The following is a 26,126-nucleotide window of genomic DNA, read 5'->3' on the forward strand; positions in this document are numbered from 1 at the left end:
CTTTTCAGGCAGAGACAAAGACGCCTAAGCAGCGTTTGCTGGGCTGGATTCAACACAAAGTCCCTGATCTGCCGATCACCAACTTCAGCCAGGACTGGAGGAACGGGAGGGCACTGGGAGCACTGGTGGACAGCTGTGCACCAGGTAAACCAGGCACTGGGACACCTGAAGCTCCAAGATCTAAACTGGATTTATTTTAAACTCTTCCAGCAGATTTCAGCACCATCGTTGCTTTTCTGGTGTAAATCTTGGGTTTCTGCTCGGATCGGTTGGATCTGAAGCGTTTGGTTTTGTCTGGCTGCTCATTAGAGCGAAGCTAGCAATGTTCAGCCAGAGTTTAATGCCTGAAACGTGTAATTATGTTTTATAAGGATATTTTTGTCCTGTGTTTAGCAGTAAAGTTGTTGCTGCTGATTCTCTAACAAATGCTCTCTCTCTCTCAGGCCTGTGTCCAGACTGGGAGACCTGGGATCCAGTGAAACCAGTGGAGAACGCTACTGAAGCCATGCAGCTGGCTGACGACTGGCTGGGCATCCCACAGGTGGGTTTTCACCTGAGTTTGTTTTTACTTTACTGACGGTCGGTGCTATAATAATTACCACTTTAATACTTGAAAATGGTCCGAAAGCAACAATATTATTATTATTTATGGAACCATTTATTGCATTGGGGCTAATAAAAACTTCAGTTTAGGTTCTGTTTGTCTGGAGAAAGTTCTGGCTCCTGAGCGCTTTTGGTTCAGAAGCAGACGGGTTCTGCTGGATGGTTTAGTTCCTCTTCCTGTAAGGGATTCCTGAATGTTGTGCTTCATCGCCGGATGTCTGCAGGTGATCGCTCCAGAGGAGATCATCGACCCCAGCGTGGACGAGCAGTCCGTCATGACCTACCTGTCTCAGTTCCCCAAAGCCAAGCTAAAGCCCGGCGCGCCGCTCAAACCCAAACTGAACCCCAAGAAGGCCCGCGCATACGGACCCGGTAAACCCACACATACGCAGCGCTACAAAACCAAATTAACGCTCCACACCCTGACCTCTGACCCCAACAGTGACTGCAAACCAAACCGTCAGTCACGATTGTTTGGGATGCAGAAGGTCAGGTGGGTCAAACATGAGCTGAATTCATAATGCATAACTGGAAGTTTTGTTGCAAATTTTCTGCAAAAATTGTGAAAAACATTTTTTTGTGTCCTCCCTCCTGTAGGAGGCAGTATTTCTGTCTTTTACGACTCTACTGCCTCTGCGTTATTTGATGACAAATAGTCAGCGATCAATATGGCGAGTAACAAAGTCGTGTGTAACGTCATACCTTTGTGCAAATAGTTATAAACTCACACCCAAAATCATGAAAACAAAAGCAAACTGAACAACGTGAAAAGATGTTCAATATTTAATTTTAAGAAGTATTTATAAAGTTCAGAGACAGCTATTTATTAATATTTTAAGCTTATTAATCGGTTTTATCAATACATCCTGGCACGACTGGCTCTTTAAAAATATTTATTATCTTAATTTGGCCCAAGACGAAAATGAGTTTGACACCTTTGCAGTAGATTAAATGTTTCCACCAAAACACACGTTGAATAATGGGAGCAATGGGAATGTTGCTCTGACAATGAAAGGAAGCGACTTCCTGCTTGGGTGAACAATGACACACACACACACACACACACACACACACACACACACACACCCCAGTGATGCCGTTTCCCAACTTTGTAATCCAGAAGAGGAAATTCTTTGAATAGCTGCAGAAGCAACACAACCTAAAGCCACTCAGTCTCTGTAAAATCATCTATGTTTCTCCGTTTTTTTCTGCTTCTGTCAGTTTTGCAACATTAAAGCCAAAACCAGATTTACAGCCTGGTAGCTTAAGAACAATCTGTTGAAAATTCAATTAACTTCCCAGTCAGTCATGCATTTTCCATTAAAGGAGAATGCGTGACTGAGGGGGAAGTAAGGAATTATAAAACGGTAAAAATAGCTAATTCAGTTAACTCATCAAATTCCCTTTTACCGTTTAAAAACCTTAACAGAAGAAACTAAAATCCCTGCCTCCTGTTTTAAAGTTGCAGTTGTTGCGTTTGTAGGGGGGAAGCAGTTCAATCACAGCCCAGTTTGGCTGAATCATTTTCAGACTCGGTGTGTGGCACAGCAGCCTGTATTTAGTCTGTTTGCTCAGACTTTTCTCCTTTTTTCAAACTCTTATTTAGGTTTACACAATTCAAAACAGGACATTACCAGAAACAGGTGATTAAACAAAATAAACATTTCCCTTTTGTTGGAGCCAGTTCCCAAAACTTTCTATTACCTTTACACTTTAAAAACAGAACAATGCTTTAAACATGTTCCATCTGTGGTTGAAAAATACTTTTTTTTTTTTTTAGTCTGTTTCCACTGTTCATTTTTCCAATTAACAGTTATAATTTTCTTGAATCAAGAATAAAATACATGGACTATATCTTTGGTCAGCATTTAAAACGTCATAGCTTTCTAAGCTGCCGTTTATGCTGTGCAGGTATCGAACCCACAGGGAACCGAGTGCTGCGTCCTGCTGTGTTCACCGTGGACACGTTCAGCGCGGGTCAGGGTCAGGTCATGGCCTACCTGGACCATCCAGACGGCACCCGGGAGGAGGTAACGCTTTGTCTGGTGATGCTGGGGGCCGCTCCAGTCAAAGGTCAAAGGCTGACTCTCAAATGTCCCCGTGTTTGTTTTAGCTGAAGGTGGAGCCGAACGAGGGCAAGAAGACGTACAGCGTCACCTACGTTCCTCAGGTCATGGGGCCTCATAAGGTAAGATTTATGGCAACAATGAACCAGAATTATTGCAGCTTCATAAATGTTTGCTTCACTTAAAGGGGGACTTAATGCAAAAATCACATTTTGTGTGTTTTTATGCATCCATTTGGGACTAAAAAGAAGTTCAAGCACTTTAAAAAAAATACCTAGCCATTCTTTGGCATTAAGTTGATGTTCTTTTGGTGCCTGGAAGCCGAGCTGTTTCAATAACCTCCTGATTAAGTCGCATTCCATGGGCACGGCACCGTTTCCTAGTAACCCCAGTGGAACTTTGCCTGTTACCTAGCAACCCAAGCACATCTCCAGCACATTTGATCAACTGGTTTTACCGCTGTATGTGCTGTACAATGGCTGCTGAAAAAGACAAGTGTTTGGTTTGGTTGTTGACTTGCCATCCAGAAACAACTTCCTACATTCTTGTTAGTTGTGCAGGAGGCTCCACTTCTGCTTTTCAAAGATGTATGGTTGTATAATTGTGCATTTGTTTGGAGCCATTTTTAAGTGGGAGTGTAAATGTTGAGTTGGGGGCACGTTCATAACAAATAATTTTGTTTTTTCCAGGTGACGGTGTTGTTCGCAGGCCAGCAGATTCCTAAAAGTCCGTTTGAGGTGAATGTGGACAAGGCGCTGGGAGACGCGTCCAAAGTAACTGTGAAAGGCCCGGGAATCGAACCTGTGGGCAACATCGCCAACAAACCCACCTACTTTGACATCTACACGGCAGGTGAGCTGCACCGACCCGCCATCGTCTCTTTAAACCGATCGACGACATGTCGGCTGAAGCTTTCTTCCTCCTTGTTTGCTCTGAACAGGAGCAGGAACGGGAGACGTGACAGCCATGATCCGAGACCCACAGGGCCGCCAGAACAGCGTGGAGGTGATGATGGAGGATAAGGGTGACAGCGTGTACCGCTGTACCTACCGCCCCACACAGGCCGGGCCACACGCCATCACCGTCACCTTTGGAGGAGTGGGAGTCCCCAAGAGCCCCTTCGCTGTGGACGTCGGACCAGGTGAGAGGTTTATCCTTTATTGTTTTCATTAGGCTGGACAATAAATTAATATGCATCACGATAGACACGTGATCAATATAAGTAGATGGTACATCTCATAGAATTTTCAATAATTTCACTGAACTCTGATCCAGAACCGCACAGCATTCTGGGGGAGGTAGGCAGAAGAAAGATTTCTGCTCAACTTCACGGCTAGCTAAGTAAAACTGGTGGGGTCAACTAACTCGCTCCGTCTCTGGTTAGCTAGCAACTCGCTCCGTCTCTGGTTAGCTACCAGTATGAATAAGGTTTTGCCACCGTGCCTCATAATTGCTTAATGCCTGTTAAACGCTTACTGTTGTGGATAAGAGGAAAGGTCACGCTGCCAGTTTGATAGAATTTCAGATATTTAAAACAAAAAACTAATCAGTACTTATCTATTGATCGATATGAAATGCTCATTTCATTATGTGTTTTTCGGCTATGTTGTTCAGCCCTAGTTTTGATCAACACACTGCTGCCAGTTTAAGTTTTCTGTCCGTCTGTCAGCCTGCATGCCAGGCGCTTGCAGGGCGACAGGTCGGGGTCTGCAGCCGGCGGGGATGAGGGTCAAGCAGGTTGGAGACTTCAAGGTGGACACCAGGAACGCCGGCAGTGGAGAGCTGAAGGTGCTCATCAAAGATTCCAGTGAGTAAAGTTTGTTCTTCCATCAAACGTCCAGAAAAACCTTAAAGTCCGTCAGGTCTTTACTGCAGCTGCTTTCAGTTACTTTTTATTATTTTGTACCAGGCAGACACTGTAATACATTTCATAAAAGATAATATTGAGATAACTTGGTTGGCATTTGAAGAATGTTCTACTTTTTTCCCCCCAAAAACAGGCAGGAATAGTTTCATTGTATTCATGCTGTGAAATGTTGCAGTTATCTCTGCATCTACTGCAATGTGAGGTTTTTTTCTTAGTCTTCCTCCTCGTCTGCTTGTTTTTGTAGAGTGGGTCTACAGTTTTCTGAACTTCCACAGCTGCTGCCAAATTTCTTGTTCTGAATGCCAAATGCTATTAAACGGCAGACATGAAGAGACTGTTGATCAGTTTCTTTTGCATTTGAATGCTAGCTTCCTGTCGAGGCTAACTACACATGTAGCAACTTATGCAACCGGCAGTAGTGAATAATCATCTAACTTCTTAATTAATCAGGTTTATAAAATCTAATTCCAACAAGCTAATTTAAAAAAAATAATTAATTGGTTTGGTTCTAGTGGATTCCAATCAGTTTTTAGAATTTCTAAGCTTGTTTGATGAATCGTTGGATGAAAAGGCGATCAGAATGCTGCCCCAAGTGGCAGAAACTGGAAATTGAAAAGTTTTAAGAAAAACATTTAACATGAATTTCATAGACTAAGCATGTGTAGTTAAGCATGCAGATATTTACTGTTTGCCTTTCAGGTAGCGTTTCAACATTTCTTGAGCTACTATATAAAATATTTAATAGTTTCACTTTATTAGCGATGGACCCAGTCAAAGTATCCGCCACACCTCTGAAGGCTCGCTGTTCCACTGCTACTGTTTAAGAGTCTTCCTCTTTGCATTCAATCAATAAAATGTCCTAAAAAAGAGAATTTGACATTAGTTTTTACTGTTTGTATGAATATGGCTGTTTGCCCTTGCAGAAGGCAACGAGGAGCCGGTGAAGCAGGTTCTCAGTCAGGATGGCGTTTTCTGCTACGAGTATTACCCGAGAAGTCCTGGAAAGTACACGGTCTCCATCACCTGGGGGGGTCAGCACATCCCCAAGAGGTGAGCAGCAAATCGAACATCAGCTCTGCAGGATTACATCTCATCTGATTGGAATGAAGTACTTGCTGATGCATTTTTTGTTTGCTGTGCACATATAAGCACCACAGCGTCTGAGACAAACTGGAGGATTTAATTAATCAGAACTGAATGTTTAACAGACCAGAAAGTTTGAGGTTCTTATGTTCAACAGAGTGATTTATCTTAAAATGACCTTAAAACAACTTTCTTTTTCTACTGAGTGAAAGGAAAACCAAGCAGGTTATAAAAGGCCACATTATGCAGGAGGAGGATGAGCATTTATTCCCCTGATTCAGACTGAAATTTTATTTACGCATATAAATGTTTTTCTGCAGTGATTTAAGATACTATGGAAGAGGATTAGGGCCACTGAGACAAAGAATGTGGACTTTTTCCCCTCAGAATTACTTTTTTTTTTTTTTTTGTTCTCAAAATTCAGACAAAATAATTATTTGTGGCCCTAATCTTCTTCCGTACGATATGAATACATCGCAGATTAATTCTGCTTGGTGAGGAGAGAAGAGCAGAGCTGCAGCTTTTCTTCTTCTTTCATTCTGACTCGTCTCTTCCTCTTTTTTTCCTCAACAGTCCGTTTGACGTGGCGATCAGTCCGGAGGCCGGGCCTCAGCAGATCAGGGCCTGGGGTCCTGGGTTGAAGGGCGGCATTGTGGGTAAACCTGCAACCTTTGTGGTGGAGTCCATCGGCACTGACGTCGGAGTTCTTGGTAAGTTTGTTTCACTCCTCTGTAATTATCCACCTAATCGTAAGAGTTTCTTGCTGCAAAATGTCTATTTTTTCATCATCTCTGCTCTGATTTGCTGGGTGTTTTCAGGTTTCGCCATTGAGGGTCCGTCCCAGGCTAAAATCGAATGCGAGGATAAAAACGACGGGTCGTGTGACGTTCGCTACTGGCCGACAGAAGCCGGGGAATACGCCGTCCATGTGACCTGCGACGAAGAGGACATCGAGCTCAGCCCCTTCATGGCCCACATCGTCCCCGACAACAACACCAGCCACCCGGAGAAGGTCAGAGAGACAACAACGAGCAAAATATACAGATTACTTACGATTGATGCTTTTAGATTAAAATTAGTTGCTATCAATTAAATGCCTTCCTAGACCTTATTTCAGTGTTGTAGTTTGGCCTCCATCCAGTAGAGGGCGCAGCTGGTCAGAGCCAGTTGATACAGAATCAAAGATGTATCCCAGAACGGGAAAATAAAACGCTCCAAACGGAGCTCTGCAAATGGTTCTGTGTTGAAATGTAAACTTGATGAACTCCTTAGAGACCCTCATGTCTCTTGATACAAGAGAAAACTCACCGCTTGTCAGTTAATCGTGAGTCGATTAAGTTCATCAGCTTCAGTTTAACTTATTAGTCGATAGCCTGCATCCCTAAGACTGGAGTATTTTCTCCATAGTTTGTAACGTTGGGGGAGATCTTGATCTTCTTTTCTCCGTTTTCAGGTCCGGGCTTACGGGCCGGGCCTGGAACCGACCGGCTGCCAGGTGGACCAGCTGGCCGAGTTCACGGTGGAGGCAGAAGACGCCGGGAAAGGGCCTCTGAAGATCACCGCTCAGGTGGGAGTCTCGAAACGTTCAAACTGATTCCGTATGGAGCCAGAAGGAAAACTCATAAATCTTCATTTACAAACCATCAGTTTTTCCTCTGAGCCTCTGCTGCCCTCAGCATCACACCGACCCAACATCGCTTTAGTTGGATTTAAAGTGACAGGACGCCCTAGAACATCTCCAAGGCGTTATCCAAGAATCATTTCGTCCAAAAAAATGTAATGAACCCATCCTAACCGGGTCAAGGAAGTAAAATGGGTCACCTGTAAGAGCAGAACTGGAAGACATTTCAGATATCCAAAAGAACCAAACAAAACCCAAAATGAAATTGAAATAAAAACCAAACAGGATGGCTGATTTCTCTGAACAAAATCGCCCTTCAACAAGTATTAGACATTGGTCTGGGATGAACTGCTGGATTTATAAGAGGAGGGGATGAAAGTGAACCATTAAACATGCATTGTGTGATCAACCTGTTGCTGTTTGTGTGTTTCAGGATGCAGAGGGGCTTCCTGTGGAGGTGAAGGTGAGGAGCAAAGGGGAAGGCCTGTACCAGTGCTGCTACACGCCCTCCTCCTCTCTGAAGCACACCGTGTCCGTCAGCTGGGCCGGAGTCAGCGTCCCCAACAGCCCCTTCCGGGTAAGCAGCCAATCACAGCCCCTCCTTACCGCAGGAAGTAGCATAACACTGCTCAAACGCAACGAGCAGGTCGAGGTCGAGACGGTAGAAACGGTCGAGTCAGAGCGACTTTTGATCAAAAGTTCAGCTGGAGGCAGAAAAACCAGGAAACCTCTGATCATTATCACGACTTACACTGAGCAGAGGTTCAAGTATTAGATGGTAGTTACTGAGCCGTGGAGGCGATTCTGCAAACACCTTTAAGCTTTAAATAAACCAATATATGCACCAGGTACTTCCTCATGTTTACGCTGTAAAAACACAAAATCTTACTAAGCATTTCTGTCTAGTTTCCAGTGCAAATATCGTATAATTCTTGAAATGAGACAAAACTTAACTCGCATGTAGCTCCTAAGCTACAAGAGCTTGTTTTAAGGAGCAGTGTAATGTAAAGAAAAAGTTTTCTTTTTTAGCTTTACATTATCTTAATGTTGTTCCCTCATCAAAAACATACCTGCCTTAATCTCCATGGAAACCGTTCAGCTGTGCAAAAAGCCTGGTTGGACTTGGCCCTGCCTTTGAGACTAAGCTCCTCCCCCTCAGCTCCTTCAGACTAGCCAGCAGCAATTAGCAAACACCTGGTGGAACTACTGAGCTCATTATAGGAGCTACTTAGAGTAACACCGGTAAAAACGTTGTTAGAGGGTTAATAGAGGAGCCATGTTTTGAAGAAGGTGAAGCTTCAGGGGGTTTTAAAGAGACAGAAACCCAATTTTAAGATGTTGAATCAAGAAGTAAAATTTGTTTTAAGTCATGTTTGATATATACAGCATTTTTATGACAAAGTTAACATAGTTACTTGATTATGTACCTGGAAAACTCTTTAAATACTGATAAAGAAGTATTAGTTCCTATGGCAGGTTATTGACATTATTAAAATGTCTTGTTATAAGAGAAATAATTTCAGTGGAACTAGTACTTTTTAATCAATATTAAGGATTTTCATTAAAGTTGAGTTAGGTTTGTCTTAATTCAATGAGGTACGAGATATTTGCACTAAATTAGATCAAAAATACTTTGTGTTTTTGCAGTATATGGTCTTTATACTCAGTTTGATCTCAGTCGCCTTCGAACAAAGCGAGACATAAAATGTCGTCTTTAAGTTTTAATTATCCAGTGAAATCCTTGAACCTCCTTCACTTTTTTAAATTAATCTAATTTATCCTGATGGTTTTGCAGAAACCTGAATAAATGCAGATGAGTCCGTTTCTGCTGGTGATTTATTTGTTTTATTTTAAAAGTATTTACTGAAGTTACTGACTGAACTATTCAGCTAAAACAAGTTTCTGAATTAAACATCTTGATTTTTGTCCAGATGTATCGGCTGTCCTTTATGTTCAACTACTGATCAAAAAATATCTCAGAAGCTTTTATTTTTATACGCCGTGAATTTGTTTTGTGCCGTTAACCCGGCTGTACCGTCTCATTGTCTGTGTTGTTTGTTTCACTCTTCATGCACTGAGCACCCATGTCTGCACTGTAAACCCTATGAATGTAGTTTTATTGTTTTTAAATGTAACTTTTAAGTTTCACTCACCTGAACCTTTTGTGACTCATCTAATCACACAAATTATTTTATTTTCAACCTGTGCTGTTCTTCACAAAATAATCACTACAGTTTTTTTTTAATTTACACAAAATCAACAAATCCCTGCATTTTATGCGCTAATGGAGTTATAAATTTAATGCAAATTTTCTTTAAAAACGTGATGCTAACTCCCACCAATAGGTGGCAGTATCTCTTACTTCTACACTACTGACTCACTTGATGTCAAGTTATAATCCGCAGTTGATACAAAAGTCACGTTTACTCTGTTCTCCCTGAAAGTGAGGAAATTATTTTGCACATTTTGCAATGAGTTACTTTTTTTTAAAGGGTTTAATGAGGAAAATTTCTTGCAAATATTTCTAAACTATCACCAAAAAATAAAAACCATGAAAACCTGGAAGGACTGAATAACATGTTGAAATGAACCAGTGAGAGTTTACATCTGGGAGCCTGAGCAGAGTGGAGGCTCTTCACACATAGAGGATCTTTGAGTGTTGACTGTACTGTCAACATAACATCAGAGTTTTAAAAGGATTTTATCACTAAACCCTGAGCTGCTTTTGCTTCCATTGAGTCAGAAAACATTTGAGAGGCAGCAGCTTGTCTGACGGGAGCGGTTTGAAACGCTCCTGAAATCTGTGGCCAAATCGCCAGAAGCACAGGAGCCGAAATTTATGGTTTGGAAAACCTCGGAGGTTCAGATAAGTGGAGCTTCACACCTTTTTTTACTGTCGAATGAAAACCTTTTCCACTCCACTTGTCATTCTAAGATTGACGGTAAATAGAAAATGAACGTAGATTTTCCATGTGTATTCAGTTCAAGGTGATCTGTGTCCTTAAATCTGAGTGGAAAAGGTTTTCTTTGTGCAGTTAATGTTTACTAACCACTCCTCTGTGCACTAACATCACTCTGAATTCTGTTAGTCATATTTTACTCCATCAGTTTATCAGCTGTCCTCTGTCCTGGTTTCACCTGCAGCGTAGTCTCATGAGAAACTGTAAATGTGACGAGTGTTTGCACATCGTTCAGGAATTTCTGACGATGCCAACAGAAATCGGAAGTTGGCAAAGACACTTGAATTATCTAAATGAGGAGCAGAAGAAGAATCTGAGTATTTATAGGAGTTTCTCTGTAATAAAAACCAACATTTGGATCAGGATTACAGATCCAAGCAGCTCTAAGTTCATCAAGGTCCAAACATTTCAAAAAGTCAAAGTTTAAAAGCTGCACATTTCCTTTCCAACTGGTTTTAAAACCCAAACTGGTCTGAAGGACGGCTGGTAGACTGAAAGTTTAATCTTCTTCATAATAACTTAGAGATGCTGAATCGTTTCTAATTTCAGTGGAAAGAAACACAAGTTTTATTCATTTTTGTGTTTTTTGTTCTGAAATGTTAATTCAGATCTTATTTACTCACTGTACTGAAATAATTTTATTTTAATCAGTAAATCAAATGAAAGTTAAATTGGTTTAAAAAATAAAGTTTAATTTAAATGTTTTACTGTCGTTTGGCTCTTTTTTGTTTTTACCTGGTTATTATTCTCCATTAATTCTTCTAAAATATGAAATGCTGATTGAAATCATAATTACTGTGTTTTAACTCGGGTTGTTTCTGTCAAGAATCCAAAGATGTAAAAAGAAAAAAAAAACACCTAAAAACACAAATTTGTTGGAAGAGTTTTGAGAAAATATGAATAAATCCTGTCACCTGAAAGAAAACAAAAGTTTTACTTTATGGAACCAGAATCTAATATTTTTTAATATTTATCTGCAGTTCTAATGACTCTTATCATATTTTGATTCACCAGCATCAGATTTTATTATATTGAGTATTAAAACACAAATTTTATCCTGAATATTTAAATGTTTTTAAGGGTGTTTCAAAAAAAATCATCAAATTAATGGGAATAAACCAACAAAAAAAGCTTAAATAAATATGAGCATTAAAATTAAAACATAATTACTATTCATTTTTTTTAGTTGCAAGGTTTAAAAAAATGACAAACTGATGAATGTATTGTCTGGTTGTAATTCTGGTTCTGTTGGGTCAGAAGCTTGAAGTTTAAATATGCAGCTGTAGGTTAAAACTTTTCAAACTAATAAATTATTGAATTCCTGATTGTAAAATTTTATTTCAGCATCAAAGTCCATCGGATCCATTTAAAAGTGCTTTTATTGTGAAGGGACAAGTTGTTCTGTATTCTGAGAACATTCCTCATAAATCCCTGTAAATCTTGCTTTAATTAAAGAGGTGTGTGTGTGTGTGTGCGCGCGTGTGTGTGTGTTTGCAGGTGAACGTGGGGAAAGGAAGTCACCCCAACAAGGTGAAGGTGTTTGGTCCCGGAGTGGAGCGAAGCGGGCTGAAGGCCAACGAGCCGACACACTTCACCGTGGATTGTTCAGGAGCTGGAGACGGTATGACACACACACACACACACACCTTCTTGACCCTGAAACATGCCTGCAGGAAATTCACGCCCTGATCAACACACACGTCGTCCTTCATCACCTGCTCACACTCCCTCATGTTCATCATTAACAGTCAACAATTAGGGGACAAAAACGTCCTGAAATATTTTAAAACTTAGTTTTTGGGGAAATTAAAACTCTTATTAGGAGCTTGGGATGCCAAGAAATGAAGCCGGGTTACAAATCTGCAGATATTTTCATTGTTTTTGTAGCTTTTTTTTCCTCAACCTTTCCCCATATTTTCTCTGAACCAACAAATTACATAAACGAAATGATTACGATGTGACTCTCAAAACCGGACAAGAACCCAGAGAAATCGGTCCGACTTCATCTGTTCAGCTGTTTCATCAGCTGAACAGAGTTGGAGGCTGTTTTGGTTTTGGTCTCTGTTGTGTTGAGATAAACATAAACTCACCTGGAGAAAGTGAAAATCTCCCAGCTGCCATCGGTTTCTATCTCTGCGGTCACGGTTTCGTCTGTCGGCTCTTCATTCTTTGAATTCCTCGCTCTGTTTATATTACTGGAAAACCTGCAGCATCCGGAGTGTTTCAGGTGTTGGTGAAACCGGCCGGCTCCCCCTAGAGGCAGAAACTGTCTCTACACCTGAAAGGGCCCAGCAGGTATCGGGTTATGCAGCTGGTTTGTTCTGTTTGTGTTCAGGGGACGTCAGCGTGGGCATCAAGTGGGACTCCAGCACAGACAGTGACCAGGAGGCCGACGTGGACTTTGACATCATTCCCAACGCCAACGACACGTTCACCGTCAAATACGTCCCTCCTGCTGCGGGCAGGCTGACGGTGAAGGTCATGTTCACCGACCAGGTGCGAGCAAAGCTCCGAAACGCCAAGCCAGCAGGTTCTTAAGGTTTGTGATGTAATTTATTTGCATTTGGATGATTTCCAGGAAGTCCCTCACAGTCCGTTCATGGTGAAAGTGGAGCCGTCTCATGATGCTTCGAAGGTTAAGGCCAAAGGTCCAGGACTGGCCCCGACCGGTGAGGGACCTCGCTCCGCTTCTGCAGAGGCTGGATGGTTTTAGCAGCTTCAGCAATGCACAATTATTTTAGCAATCAGTTTGTTCTGACGATTAATCGGCTGTTCTGACGATTAATCGGCTGTTCTGATGATTAATCGGCTGTTCTGACGATTAATCGGCTGTTCTGATGATTAATCGGCTGTTCTGACGATCGGATACAGAAATTGGGACATTTTTAAATCTGATTTCTTATTTTTTTACAATGTCAGAAATGCATTAAAATGCAAATAACAAATGATTCACATCCTTTCCTAAATAAGAAAAATATATTATTGCCTTAAATGCAATAACATACAATTCCTTTAGTGAATTCTTGATAATTTAGAGCAAGTGATAATATAAATACAGCTGATCTGTTTAATTTTGTAATTAAATGATCAATAACTGGATAGCAAAGGTGCTAGTCAGTAGTTGTTGTTTTTTTACATACTTTGAAGCAAAAAGAAAAAATGGCCTATTGGTTTTCTGAGTGGAACTACAATGGAAAATTACAAAAACATTTCATAAAATCGCGATAGCGTCATACTTCGAGAATTAAATTCCAATTCTATCCTCAGCTATCCGACTTTATTCCAGTATTTATTTTTTTGCTTTATTATTATCTGTATTTATGACTTTATTCCCATAATCTTTTATTAAAATGGCTTTAATACTCGGTTGTCCAGGTCATATCTACAAATGTTTTTTAACTGTGTTGATCTTTCAGCTAATTTCTGTTTTCTCCAGTTAACAATTAACTGATCACTAAATTAGTCGACCATTATTTAAAAACTAGACTAATTTGATCGTTACCTGTAGTATCTCTGCTCGTTTTGAACTGTTTTCTGTCTCTCCACCTGTGCAGGTGTGGAGAGCGGTAAGCCGACCCATTTCACCGTGGTAACCAAAGGAGCCGGTAAAGCGCCGCTGGACGTCACATTCTCCTCGTCGGTGAAAGACTTCGACATCATCGACAACTACGACTACTCTCACACCGTCAAGTACACACCTGTGCAGCAGGTACGCCGGGCCGCACAGCATTTGTGCACTTTGGATTCTTACTGGAAACTTTTACTGCCAGAACTGGATGAAGCGAACTCGGTCTGCAGTGAGACAGCAGCGTGTTTGAGGTCATGCTCTGGGTGTCTGCAGGGGGAGATGACCATCGTGGTGACCTTTGGCGGTGACCCCATTTCCAGCAGCCCCTTCACGGTTGGCGTCGCCGCTCCGCTGGACCTCAGCAAAATCTCCGTGGACAACCTGGACGGAAGTGAGACCTTTTTTTACTGGAGGCTGTGAGACGTTCAGGGACCATCCGAAACTCTGAGCTATCAGGAGTTCCATCTGATAGTTTTAGCTTCTGCAGCGAATGATTGTTATAGATATTGATTAGTCTGGTGAAAAATAATTAAATTAATAAGTAAGAAGCATTTTATTGCCTAAAATGCAATAACATAATAACCTTTAGTGAATGTTTGATCATTTAACACAGGAAGCATCTGCAGAACAAAAATAAGTTCAGCGCGTTCTGCCCGGCTTAACGTTGATACCTCTGTAGGGCTGATCTGTTTTATTTATCTGATCGGTAACTGGATTGCTAAAAAAATAAAGAAAATAGGATTTTTTTTTAACAGAAAAAAAAATTTATGTAAAAAAAATAGGATTTTATTTATTTTTACAAAATTTGAACCAGGTGAAGCTGAAACTATGAAACTTGAGTTCTGGGTAGAATATATTACTGCCCTGATTACTGATTGTGTTATTGTTTCAATATCAACTTTTTTCCAGTCTGTATTCTCCAGCTAATGATTAACTGATTGCTAAATTAGTTGACGATTATTTCAGTAATTGATTCATCGTGATTAATCCGATTAATCGCTTCATTCCTTTATATTTTCTGAAATGTTATTTTGAGTCATTAAAACGAGTGGGTCATGTTTCTGAGCGTGTAGCTGAAGCTTCCTGAACGCGTTGCAGGGGTGGAGGTGAACGAGGAGCAGCAGTTCATGGTGGACACCCAGGGCGCCGGAGGCCAGGGTCAGCTGGAGGTGGAAGTGGTCGGTACCAACGCTGCAGTTTAAGTTTTTATAGCTTTTTAACTCGACGCTGATGCCCTTTCCGCTCCTGCTGCCGTTTCCAGCTGAGTCCGAGCCAGAGAGCGGTGCCTTGTAAAGTGGAGCCCCAGCCGGGGAGAGCAGCCGTCAGCTCGGTCCGCTACACCCCAACAGAGGAGGGCGTCTACGCCGTCAACGTGTCCTACGACGGGCACCCCGTCCCGGGAAGCCCCTTCCCTGTGGAGGCCCAGCTGCCTCCAGACCCCAGCAAGGTGAGCGCCAAGCAGGAAACCTGACAACTATTCTGTCTGGTCTTTTTATTTCAGGTTTGAACCATAAAGAAACCATCTGCTAACAGCAGAGCTAATATTTAGCGGTTTTGCTAGCTTTGAAAACGTTGAGTGCCCTTGGCACTAAATCGGTAAGCGCTAATTTACATGGCTGTTTTGCGTCTGTTAAAGTTTGACATCTGTGTTGATGTTTTGTTATTTAGACATTTATATTAATGCTTTTATTTTGAAGCCACTTTATGCAGCACTCTCTTCACTTTTGCTTTTTCCACTAACTTTATTTAAAGCAAGAAACCAACAGGAATAAAATTAAACAGTGAGAAATAAACATAAATATCTGAGGAACATGTGGATGAGATCAAGATCAGCTTGGTGCCAATTGGGTTTAGGTTTTAAAAGCAGATGAAATTTAAATTGAAGTCAGCGCGTTAGCATTAGCTTCTACCAAATACAGTGTTGGTGTAGCCGTTTAGCGTTAGCACAGCTAACATTTATTAGTGCTTTAAGGTTAATGTAACTTTTTAATGATTTAGAGAGGTGGGTCGTAACTAGTTACATTTACTCGAGCAGCGTTTAGGAGTACTTTTACTGCCCATTACCTACTGTAAGTTTTATTTTTATGTTATGTTTAATATTGGAAAATATTGATTTCAGTGTTTCTGAATATTTGGAGTAATTTCTAATGTTTAATTTGCACATAACTTTATATTTAGTAATAGTTTATTGAATGTAGAGTAATAAAAAATAAACATACAAATAAACTATATTTAAATCAAAAGCAAAGAAAAGCAGAACAATGGAATTTTAAAATGTTGAATCAGATTTTATGATCAGTTTCGCAGCACTGGATTCGCCTCCTCGTACCGAAGGATTCATTTCTCTGGTTAACTTCAGGTTTAAATAACGACGCCGGTCTGTTGTGGTTCCAGGTGAAGGCGTTCGGTCCCGGGCTGAAGGGAGGTTTGGTCGGCGACCCGGCCGAGTTCACCATCGACACGAAGGGGGCCGGAACCGGCGGTCTGGGCCTGACGGTGGAGGGTCCGACCGAGGCGAAGATCGAGTGTTCGGACAACGGCGACGGCACCTGCTCCGTCTCCTACCTGCCCACCGAGCCCGGAGACTACCTGGTCAACATCCTGTTCGAAAACGTCCACATCCCCGGCTCGCCCTTCAGAGCCGACATCCAGATGCCCTTTGACCCCTCCAAGGTGGTCGCCTCGGGGTCGGGGCTGAAGAAGGCGAAGGTGAGACTTTTCTGCTGCTTTTATTGTTCAGCCATCTGGAGTCTTTCAAACTAAAGATGCACCGATCAGATATTAATATTGATCCCAATATTGAGAAGTTATGGATCAGGTATCGATGACGATGTTCCTGATCCATGAGGGCAGATCTGTTCAGCCTAATTCTACGCTTTGTGCTCTCAGCGACGTCGTACTTCATTATTTATTTTTGGAAATTCCTAATCGCACTTTCTGAACCGTATGAAAGTTTTTTTTTTGTTTTTTTTGTAGTTTGTTTTTGCTTTATTAATTATTTTATATTAGCTGTTTTTCTCCTAATTGCACTGACTGAACAAATTAAACTTGTTTTTACATGTTTCATGAAGCTATTGGTGTATTTAATGTGCTGTTCTGGTGCAGAGTTATAAAATAAATTTGTAATTTAATCCATTTTAAAAAGGAAACATTTTAAGTCAATCAGCTGCTTTCCTGCATCGGGTCGGTATTGTTTGACACTGAATCTTGCATATCAGTATCAGAAGTGAAGATGTAATCTGGGCCTGGCGTTTGCAGGTTGGAGAGATCAGCGTTCTGAATGTGGACTGCTCTCGGGCCGGACCGGGTCAGCTCAGCCTGGACGCGGCGCCGGAGTCTGGACCAGGCTCAGGTAAATTAAACCTGTTTAAGTCAGTAGTTCAAACTCATTTCTGCCTGAGAAAGTGTTTACATTTTAATTTGATCACGTTAAAAGAAGCCTTCACATAGTTTGAGATTTCTGTAAAAGATGAACAGAACTTCCAGTTGAAAGAGTTTTTATTTTTTATAAAAGTGTGCCATGCATTTATATTCAGGCTCCTTTATGTAATCAAACATTTGCAACATTTGAAAACCAAAGAAACAATTTGCCTTCAGTCCATAAAAATAAAACTTTAGAGTAGCAAAAGCTACATAACCTTTTGTTAAAATACAGATTTAATATTTTTAATGTCTAGAATTGGAAATTGGTGGTAATTAAAAAACAAACACACCACTTTTATTTCTTTGATGTAGCGAAAGTGAAAAAAGGAACGGCATAAAAATATGTGCTAAGATCTGAACATTGATATTCTCGTCCAGTTTATTGGAGCTCAAACTGTTTAAAAGCAGGATGGGTGAAACGTTTCGGCGTGAGGACAAAGGAATCGTCCTAAATATGGTGTTTTGTCCTTGAAAGACATTTTTTCTGTATTTCAGGCATGAAAGCAAAGACGGAGGTGGTGGACAACCAGGACGGGACGTACATGGTGACCTACGTGCCCCTGACCTCCGGCATGTACACCCTGATGCTGAAGTACGGAGGTAAATCCGTGCCAGGATTCCCGGCCAAGGTGATGGTGGATCCTGCAGTCGACACCTCCAAGGTCAAAGTGTTTGGACCCGGCGTCGAGGGCCAAGGTGTGCGGCTGGAACCGATTCGTTTGGGGAAAAAGTCAGTAAAATTCAAGTGTAACAACTTTAAATTTCCCCTGCAGCCGTTTTCAGAGAAGCCACCACAGATTTCACAGTGGACGCCCGACCTTTGACCCGGCGAGGAGGAGAGCATGTGAAGGCCGAGGTCAAGAATCCGTCCGGCGCTCTGACGGAGTGCGTGGTCACCGACCAGGCCGACGGGACCTACAGCGTCGAGTACACGCCCTTCGAGAACGGTACCGCTACGGGGCGAGGCTCGACCCATTCACCTGATGGACTGCTGGTTCTGAAGCACCTGGTTTGTTTTCCCAGGCGTCCACAGCGTCAGCGTCCTGTACGACGACACGCCGGTTCCCAAGAGTCCGTTCAGAGTCTCTGTGATGGAGGGCTGCGACCCCAGCAGGGTGGTGGCGACCGGGCCGGGTCTGCAGCAGGCCCTGACGGACCAGAACAACACCTTCAACATCATCACCAGGTGCTTCACAGCGTCGCCAGTTACAAAACAGAATTACTTCATCAGAAAAATCAGCTTTTCTCTTTACTGAAGATTTTATCTTCATTGTAGAGCTGACCTCTGACCTTTTTAAAGTTCGATAAACAGAAGCTGTAAAACAAGATGGCCGCCCTCTGTGTGCTGACATCACTGTTACTATGGAAACCCCCCAAAAAATAAAAAATTTCAAAAATTAAATCTGCAAAAACCAAAAGAATGTATTAAATAACTATTAAACAAATATTATTAAATATTAAGTAGATCATGAGAATCCTTTGAACACTGATGGTTTAAATCAGAAAGCATTATTTTTAAATAAAAAAAAACCTGATTTTTTTTTTTTATCAAATTGTGGCTCCAGAAATCAGAATCGAGTCGTGAGATTGTAAAATTTTCCCATCTCTATTATAAACCATAAGACGGCGTCTTTGCTCAACCTGTTCTCCACCGTCATGGCGTCGTTTCTCCTCACAGGGGCGCAGGAATCGGCGGCCTGGGCATCACCGTGGAGGGTCCGTCTGAGTCCAAGATGTCGTGCAAAGACAACAAAGATGGCAGCTGCAGCGTGGAGTACGTTCCGCTCACGCCGGGCCTCTACGACATCAACATCACCTACGGAGGCGAGCACATCCCAGGTGAGGTCACGCTTCCACGCCAGCTGATGCCGGCTCAGCGTTGGCAGATGTTCTCATTAAAATCCGGATTTCAGATGATTTTCTTTTCTTTGTGGGGATTATGATATATATGACGTGACGAAGAGGAATTAAACATTCGCTCGCATCTGCGTTCGCCTTGAACATAAATAAACTTTGATGGCTCGGGCCTCATTTCCGCCTCGTGTTCTGAGGTTTTCGGATTGTTTTTGTCTCGTTAAACTCATGCCGAGCGATCAACTTTAATGCTTCAAAGATGTGGCCGAGAGGTTTTTGGCTCCGACAGGAAAGACGCGGCTCGGTTTTACTGACTTTGTGTGGCGTGTTTAACACCTTTAATGAGCCGCCGCCGGTTCGTGGTTCTGATGTTTGCTCCGCCGGCTGGAGGTGTCACGACGTCTGAACACATCTGCAGGACATGAGCAGGACGTAAAACGAGGATTTGTTGGAGATTTTTAAACAGCTTTTGTTTTGAACATCCATTAAAATACCAAAATCTTACATAAGAGGGGGGAAAAAAATCACACAAAAAAGTTTTTTCTTCCTGTTCAACAATAAACTAATCCTTCAATATGTTTAACAAGGAAGGGCATCACTGTAGAGCCTTAATTAAAAAAAGATTTTGCAGATTTGCCATATTGTAAGAACAGGATTTGTCTTTTTTTCCTTTTAACACTTCCTGTTTTTACCAAAGTTTAAAGCAGTAACTTTCATTTTTGACCAAGTAACTAAAAAAATGTGGCTCTGTTTGCTATGAAATGTTGGTTATTAAACGACAAATACTTTGACATTTTCCATTGTCAGAAGATTTTAATCAAGCAGCTGCCCTGGACCAGAAACGGCCCCTGAACCGCATTTTGGACACCGCTGCACTCGTTTCAGTGTTTACAAATAATATAATTATCTTTCTCATACCACATTTTGACCAAAGTGACATTTTTAACACAAATGGGAAAAGATACTTTTTTTTAAAGTTTCTACCTGTATTTTACATTTAAAAACCTCCATATTTTCATTTTGCAGGAAGTCCGTTTAAGGTCCCGGTGAAAGCCGTAGTCGACTCCAGTAAGGTCAAGGTGTCTGGTCCAGGTGTGGCGTCGGGAGTCAGGGCAAATATCCCACAATCCTTCAGTGTGGACTGCAGGAAGGCAGGCGAGGCGCCGCTGGCGGTGGCCGTCACGGGTCCGAAGGGGCTGGCGGAGCCGGTGGAGGTGACGGACAACGGCGACGGGACGCACGGCGTGTTGTACACGCCGACCGTGGAGGGACCGTACTCCATCTGCGTCAAATACGCAGACGAGGACGTTCCACGCAGGTGGAATACACACACACACACACACACACACACACACACACACTGGGAGTATTAAACACTTCACATCACCATGTTTAATTTGTTTAGCTTAAACTCTCAATTTCTTCTGAATGACTGATTTTATTTAACCACTTCATGTAAGACTTTCTGAAATGAACATCTGGCTTTGCAGTTTCTTCTACATTCCCTTTTATTTAAAGGAAAAGTATGAAAAATATCTTCATGTTCAAAGCAAAATAACCCGTCAGTGGACAAATGTAAGCATTCAGATTATTATGCTGTTATATTAATTATATTATGTTATTGCTGTTGTATTACTTGAAAATTGTTCATTGCAATAACTTCTGGGACAATTTATCACCAAGAAAAAATTACCATGACAAGAGTCTTAATTCAAATTAATCCAAGATGATCAGTTCAGTTACCAACCAAAGGAAACGATCCCAGAAGGTTTTCAGACTAAAGCTGCTGTAATCTGAAATGAGGCATTTTTCTCTGGTTGGATTCAACTCGTACCCGTTTCATCCTATCCCTTCAGTCCGTTCAAGTTCAGAGTTCTGCCGACCCATGACGCCAGTAAAGTGCGTGCCAGCGGCCCCGGGCTGACCAGCGGCGTCCCCGCCAGCTTCCCGGTCCAGTTCAACATTGACGCCAGAGACGCCGGCCAGGGCCAGCTGAGTGTGCTCATCACGGTCAGTAACCTGCTCGCGCTCACACGGTAACCGGAAAAGACTGCGTCACAATGCGTTTGTCCGCCGCAGGACCAGGATGGGAAACCCAAGCAGCCCAGTATCCTTGACAACGATGACGGTACCTACACGGTGTCCTACGTCCCCGACCGGACCGGGCGCTACACCATCGTCATAAAATACGGCGGCGACGACATCCCGGCGTCGCCCTACAGAGTCCGCGCCACGGCGACCGGAGACGCCAGCAAATGCACGGTGACGGGTAAAGACGACCTTCGCCCGAGCAAAGATCTTCAAACTAAACTGAATTGCTGTCAAAGTTTGTGCAGCACAAATTTTTGTTTGTGCTTCTATAATTAAGATTTACAAAAAAGGTCACTATGAGGTTCTCCACATGAAGACCCGCCTCCTGCCTCTGATTGGTTGATTTTGTTGCATGTCTTAAGACGCCAAATGCAGCTCAGGGAGGAGATGGAGGAAATGTTTTCACAGATTATCTGTCTCATAATAAACTGACATCCTAACAGTTTTAACAAACGTAAACTTTACATTCTGCAGCTTTAACCGAATCAAACTAAATTGATATAAGTTAACTGTGCAGCTGAAATATTTGTAGCACAGTTGCTGGAGACCAAATTTGCTTAAGTTTTGTAAATGTGGGAAGTTTCCGGAGGTCAGAGGTCAACTTTCCCCGCCTTCACATTTACAAAATTGAACAAATTTGGTGACAATCAACTCCGCTACGTTTGTGCAACCAAAGTTTTTATAGCAATCAGGAAGTGATTGTGACAAACCTCTGGAAACATTTATTCATGTCTTAAAATGAAAAACTTTTACTGAATGTTTGACACCAATTTTGTGAGGTCAGAATAAGGGAGGGGGGGTCCAGCTTCGTTCAGTGGGTTCAGAACGACCAACGGTTCCGTCTCCCCAGGACCGGGCGTGGGCCCGACCGTGGCCATCGGCGAGGAGCTGGGCCTGGTGGTGAACGCCAAGGCGGCCGGGAAGGGCAAGGTGAGCTGCGTGGTGGTCCAACCCGACGGCAGCGAGGTGGAGGCCGAGGTCATGGAGAATGAAGACGGCACCTTTGACATCTACTACACCACGCCGGCTCCGGGGAACTACGCCATCTATGTCCGCTTCGGAGGGGAAAACATCCCGCGCAGCCCGTTCAAAGTCATGGTGAGGGGCCGTCGCTAACTTACATCAGCGCAAAGATTATTTCCCTTTATAAAAATGACAGCATGAGGCTGAAGATGCTGAGTTTTAGTTTTGTTTTATTTTGTTTTTTAACTGCCGATTTCCACAGGAAACGTATAGAAACCAGTTAAAGGGGCAGTGCCATGTAAAACTGTTATGGTATTCCCGCTTTGCTCTGATTCTTTCATTCATGTTTAAGAAATTCTTTAATCTCCATGGCAACCATTCAGCTGTGCAAAACGCCTGGGTGGGCTTAGCCCCGCCTCCAAGGGGGCTGGGCCTCCCACCTTAAATCACAATAAAATCCACTGAAGTTTGTGGATTAAATTACTTTTTGGAGGAAATTAATACTTAATGAGGAACTCTGTTATTCTTGGTAACTTTATTCATGATTTTTTTTTTTTTAACGGACTATTCAGCTTTTTTTTTTCTTGAATTAGAAATAATCCGTTTTATCGTGTCCCTCAGGCTACTGATGAAGTTCCCATCAGCCAACAGCAGATGGCACAACAGAGACAGGCCGGTCCCCCTAGCGCTGGCTTCCAGCCATGGGTACCACAATACACTCACCAGTATACACACACACACACACGCACACACACACACACACACACACACACACACACACACACATGCAGCAATGTTCCAGGTTTTTGTAATAGATTACCTTCTTTTTCTTTTTCCTGCAGATCATCCGTCCAGAGCCAATAAAATATGCACAGTTCACGCTAATTAAATTAAAATTTTATAAAGATTGATCTGATTTTAATAATCTGGTCATTTGTTCAAGTTTTGGTAAAAAAAACAACTATTTTTCTGGATAAATTATGGATATAACACTGGATAGAATCTAAATTTCTGTGTAACAGCAAAGAGACTCACAAAGATAGAATAACAACATAAATAGTGTACAGTAAGGGCAAAACTTATTTAATTAATTTACGGTTTAAAATGAACATGTCACATGTTAACACAAACGTTCTTAATGAAAAGGAGCAGTTTGAAGAAAATAAATCTTATTTATCCATATAGATAAATCTTTAAACACAAAACAGACAATATGTATAAATAAAATAAAGTAAAACATTATCTTTGACTCAGTATACTTAAAAATTATGTTTTCAATATTTTCAACATAAATACTCAATAAACTGAGTTGGTTAAATAAAAAATTTACAAAATGTTGATGTTTAAATTGGCATTAAAAGACAGATTATTAATTAAAAAACTGTAGATCTGTACAGATATGAGCATGGATGTAAACATTACACACATACACACACACACACACCTTTCTGTTGCAGGTGAACAGCTGCAGGCTCAACACCAATCTCTCTTTCTCTCTCTCCGTTTTAAACTTCTCTCACTCGGCTGCTTCTCCTCCATGACATCATCGCTTCCCTTTCTCCTCTCAGCCAATCGGATTGCGGCACACTGCTAACATCATGCAGGTTTCTGGGCGGCTCTGCAGACGGTTCTTTCTCTCATTTAGGGGGTTAAAGTTTCCATTCTTCATCGCTGGCTGCGTCATCATGGTCACCACTCGTCTTCCTCCTTACCGCTTCACTGCTCTACACTTCCCATGATGCCCCTGTGTGGGCGGGGCTTGGATGCAGCAGCAGCATGTTTGCAGTGCAGTCCAGTCAGTCTGTTTCCAGTTTTAATCCCTCTCCACCTGTGTGTCGTCCAGGTGACGTCAGAGAACTACCAGCCAATCAGCAGCAGCGTGAACGGCAGCGGCTTCAGGCCGTTTGACATGATCATCCCGTTCGCCTTCAGGCCGGGAGAAATCACCGGTAAACTCCGTCACTGAGAGGAGTGGAGGGAACAGAGAGCGGAAAAGATGCCTTCACTGTCGTTTCTCTCTGCAGGTGAGGTGCTGATGCCTTCAGGTAAGTCTGCGCAGCCGCTGATCGCAGACAACGGAAACGGGACGGTGATAGTCCAGTACGCCCCAACTGAGGCCGGCCTGCATGAGATGCACATCAAGTACAATGGCACACACATCCCAGGTCGGTACCGACATAAAGCTGCTTTTAAAAATCTGTCCGATACAGGGAGTGATTTAATCAATTAGAAAAAGTGTTAAAAATTAATACTACTGTTTAAAATAAGAAGCTTTCACTTTAATCTGGTGACATCACATCAGGTAGAGATGCAACGATCCGATATTAATATCTGTATCGGTACCAATATTGAAAAACCGTGTAGTTCAGATATCTGTGATGATGTGCCTGATCCATAAGGGCGGATCTATTCAGTCTAATTCTATGCTTTGTGCTCTGATAATTTATTTTACATAATATTTAAAATAAACCAAAAACACTTTTATTTAGTAAAATTACCAGATTTTGTAGAGAGAAAAATATGTTTAATGTTTAATTGGTGAGATGGGTTGAGTTTGGAGACTCCTGCTGTCCAGAGAAGGAACTGCAGCTGGTTCCAGGATAAAGTGATTCAGAACCTATTAAAGTGGCTAATGTCTTTCTGCTCCGAACTTCAGTGGATGTTTTAAAACATAAACTGTGACTTGGATGTCCTACAGTGAATCTTTCTGTTTAAAAGAAATGTTATAAATCGGTTGAACCGCGTTCTGTTTCATGCAGAGTCTCCGCTCCAGTTCTACGTGAACCACAGCAGCAGCCCCAACGTTACGGCCTTCGGCCCTGGACTGAGCTACGGCGTCGCCAACAAGGTGGCAACCTTCACCGTCTGCACAGACGACGCCTCTGAAGGTACGCTGCAGGAGAGGAGCAGGTCCAGCATAGCAATGTTTAAAAATGTCGCATTACTCACTTTATTTCTTACATTTCAGGTGGTTAGCTGTTAGCTGATTAGCTGTATCTAAATGTCTCTGTCTCCAGGCGGTCTGGACCTGGCTATCGAGGGTCCGTCCAAAGCAGAGATCAGCTGCGTGGACAATAAAAACGGGACATGCACCGTCAGCTACCTTCCCACGCTGCCTGGAGATTACAACATCCTGGTCAAATACAACGAAGATCACATCGAAGGCAGCCCGTTTACCGCCAGGATCACGGGTCAGAACCCACATCAACACACACACAGCATGAAACAGGACAATAACGATCAGACACACAGTTGCTAAACTCAACGGTCTTTTGTTCAGTTACATACAGTGCAGCCCGAGGCATCGTCCGTATTTAACAGCCTACCAGATTAGCTCTGAATTGGGTTTTAAATGTAATTTCATCGGCTAGAGCCTCCATCAGGCTGGAGTTTAATGGATAAAGCTTTCGTTTATCTTCCTGTCGTCGTGTTTTCCAGAGGACAACCAGCGCCGCTCTCAGGTCAAACTGGGCTCTGCAGCAGATTTCTTCCTGGACATCAATGAGACTGACCTCAGCGTGTTGACCGCCAGCATCAGAGCGCCGTCAGGACGGGACGAGCCCTGCCTGCTGAAGAGGATGGCCAACAACCACATTGGTAAGACGCGCACACACACACACACACACACACTTGCTTCTTAGTCTGCTTTCTGTTGACGCGTTGCATTGTGATGTCACGTGCGAAACATCCCACTCCATCTCCCAACGATGACTGGCATCGGTTTTAGCTGTTTATCGATGAAACGCACTAAATCTTGAATAGACGCCTGATGTATAAAAGACAGAGGGACACGGTGCTTTGCTACTAATAGTCAACACTAAGATAACAAGGTCAGGAAGACCCTATAATCGAGAAGAAAAAATAGTGAGGGATCGATAATCAGGTCTTTTATGCTGGCTTGACTTTGACAACCGTAAGATGTCGATGTGCTGTCTGTTAGCTGCCACAGTGGCAGCTAGTCTGTTAGCTGCCACAGTGGCAGCTAGTCTGTTAGCTGCCACAGTGGCAGCTAGTCTGTTAGCTGCCA

The 26,126-nt window shown here is 42.4% G+C and overlaps 1 protein-coding gene across 2 annotated transcripts in view; it reads left to right on the forward strand.

Moving 5' to 3' along the window:
• flnba (filamin B a) overlaps window positions 1–26,126 on the forward strand; it is a 60,578-nt gene that overhangs the window by 24,028 nt on the left and 10,424 nt on the right. Inside the window, exons 3-38 of one of the 2 annotated variants that reach the window (XM_007575732.2) lie at window positions 9–144; window positions 444–541; window positions 828–975; window positions 2,515–2,633; window positions 2,717–2,791; window positions 3,359–3,521; window positions 3,610–3,810; window positions 4,339–4,476; window positions 5,460–5,586; window positions 6,193–6,329; window positions 6,438–6,631; window positions 7,073–7,186; window positions 7,674–7,817; window positions 11,698–11,821; window positions 12,536–12,696; window positions 12,779–12,869; window positions 13,755–13,909; window positions 14,042–14,159; window positions 14,867–14,946; window positions 15,030–15,215; window positions 16,163–16,477; window positions 17,027–17,120; window positions 17,687–17,887; window positions 17,965–18,138; window positions 18,215–18,377; window positions 18,870–19,030; window positions 20,072–20,363; window positions 20,902–21,055; window positions 21,125–21,314; window positions 21,987–22,234; window positions 22,721–22,804; window positions 23,943–24,048; window positions 24,124–24,264; window positions 24,859–24,987; window positions 25,117–25,290; window positions 25,538–25,696. In XM_007575732.2, coding sequence (XP_007575794.1) covers window positions 9–144; window positions 444–541; window positions 828–975; window positions 2,515–2,633; window positions 2,717–2,791; window positions 3,359–3,521; window positions 3,610–3,810; window positions 4,339–4,476; window positions 5,460–5,586; window positions 6,193–6,329; window positions 6,438–6,631; window positions 7,073–7,186; window positions 7,674–7,817; window positions 11,698–11,821; window positions 12,536–12,696; window positions 12,779–12,869; window positions 13,755–13,909; window positions 14,042–14,159; window positions 14,867–14,946; window positions 15,030–15,215; window positions 16,163–16,477; window positions 17,027–17,120; window positions 17,687–17,887; window positions 17,965–18,138; window positions 18,215–18,377; window positions 18,870–19,030; window positions 20,072–20,363; window positions 20,902–21,055; window positions 21,125–21,314; window positions 21,987–22,234; window positions 22,721–22,804; window positions 23,943–24,048; window positions 24,124–24,264; window positions 24,859–24,987; window positions 25,117–25,290; window positions 25,538–25,696 — 5,494 coding nt within the window. The remainder of the gene's footprint in view (window positions 1–8; window positions 145–443; window positions 542–827; window positions 976–2,514; window positions 2,634–2,716; window positions 2,792–3,358; window positions 3,522–3,609; window positions 3,811–4,338; window positions 4,477–5,459; window positions 5,587–6,192; window positions 6,330–6,437; window positions 6,632–7,072; window positions 7,187–7,673; window positions 7,818–11,697; window positions 11,822–12,535; window positions 12,697–12,778; window positions 12,870–13,754; window positions 13,910–14,041; window positions 14,160–14,866; window positions 14,947–15,029; window positions 15,216–16,162; window positions 16,478–17,026; window positions 17,121–17,686; window positions 17,888–17,964; window positions 18,139–18,214; window positions 18,378–18,869; window positions 19,031–20,071; window positions 20,364–20,901; window positions 21,056–21,124; window positions 21,315–21,986; window positions 22,235–22,720; window positions 22,805–23,942; window positions 24,049–24,123; window positions 24,265–24,858; window positions 24,988–25,116; window positions 25,291–25,537; window positions 25,697–26,126) is intronic. The other variant, XM_007575733.2, reaches the window with a different exon arrangement.

The sequence above is a fragment of the Poecilia formosa genome, unplaced genomic scaffold (genome assembly GCF_000485575.1).
Source record: "Poecilia formosa unplaced genomic scaffold, Poecilia_formosa-5.1.2 Scaffold387, whole genome shotgun sequence".
In the NCBI taxonomy this organism is placed as follows: Eukaryota; Metazoa; Chordata; class Actinopteri; order Cyprinodontiformes; family Poeciliidae; genus Poecilia; species Poecilia formosa.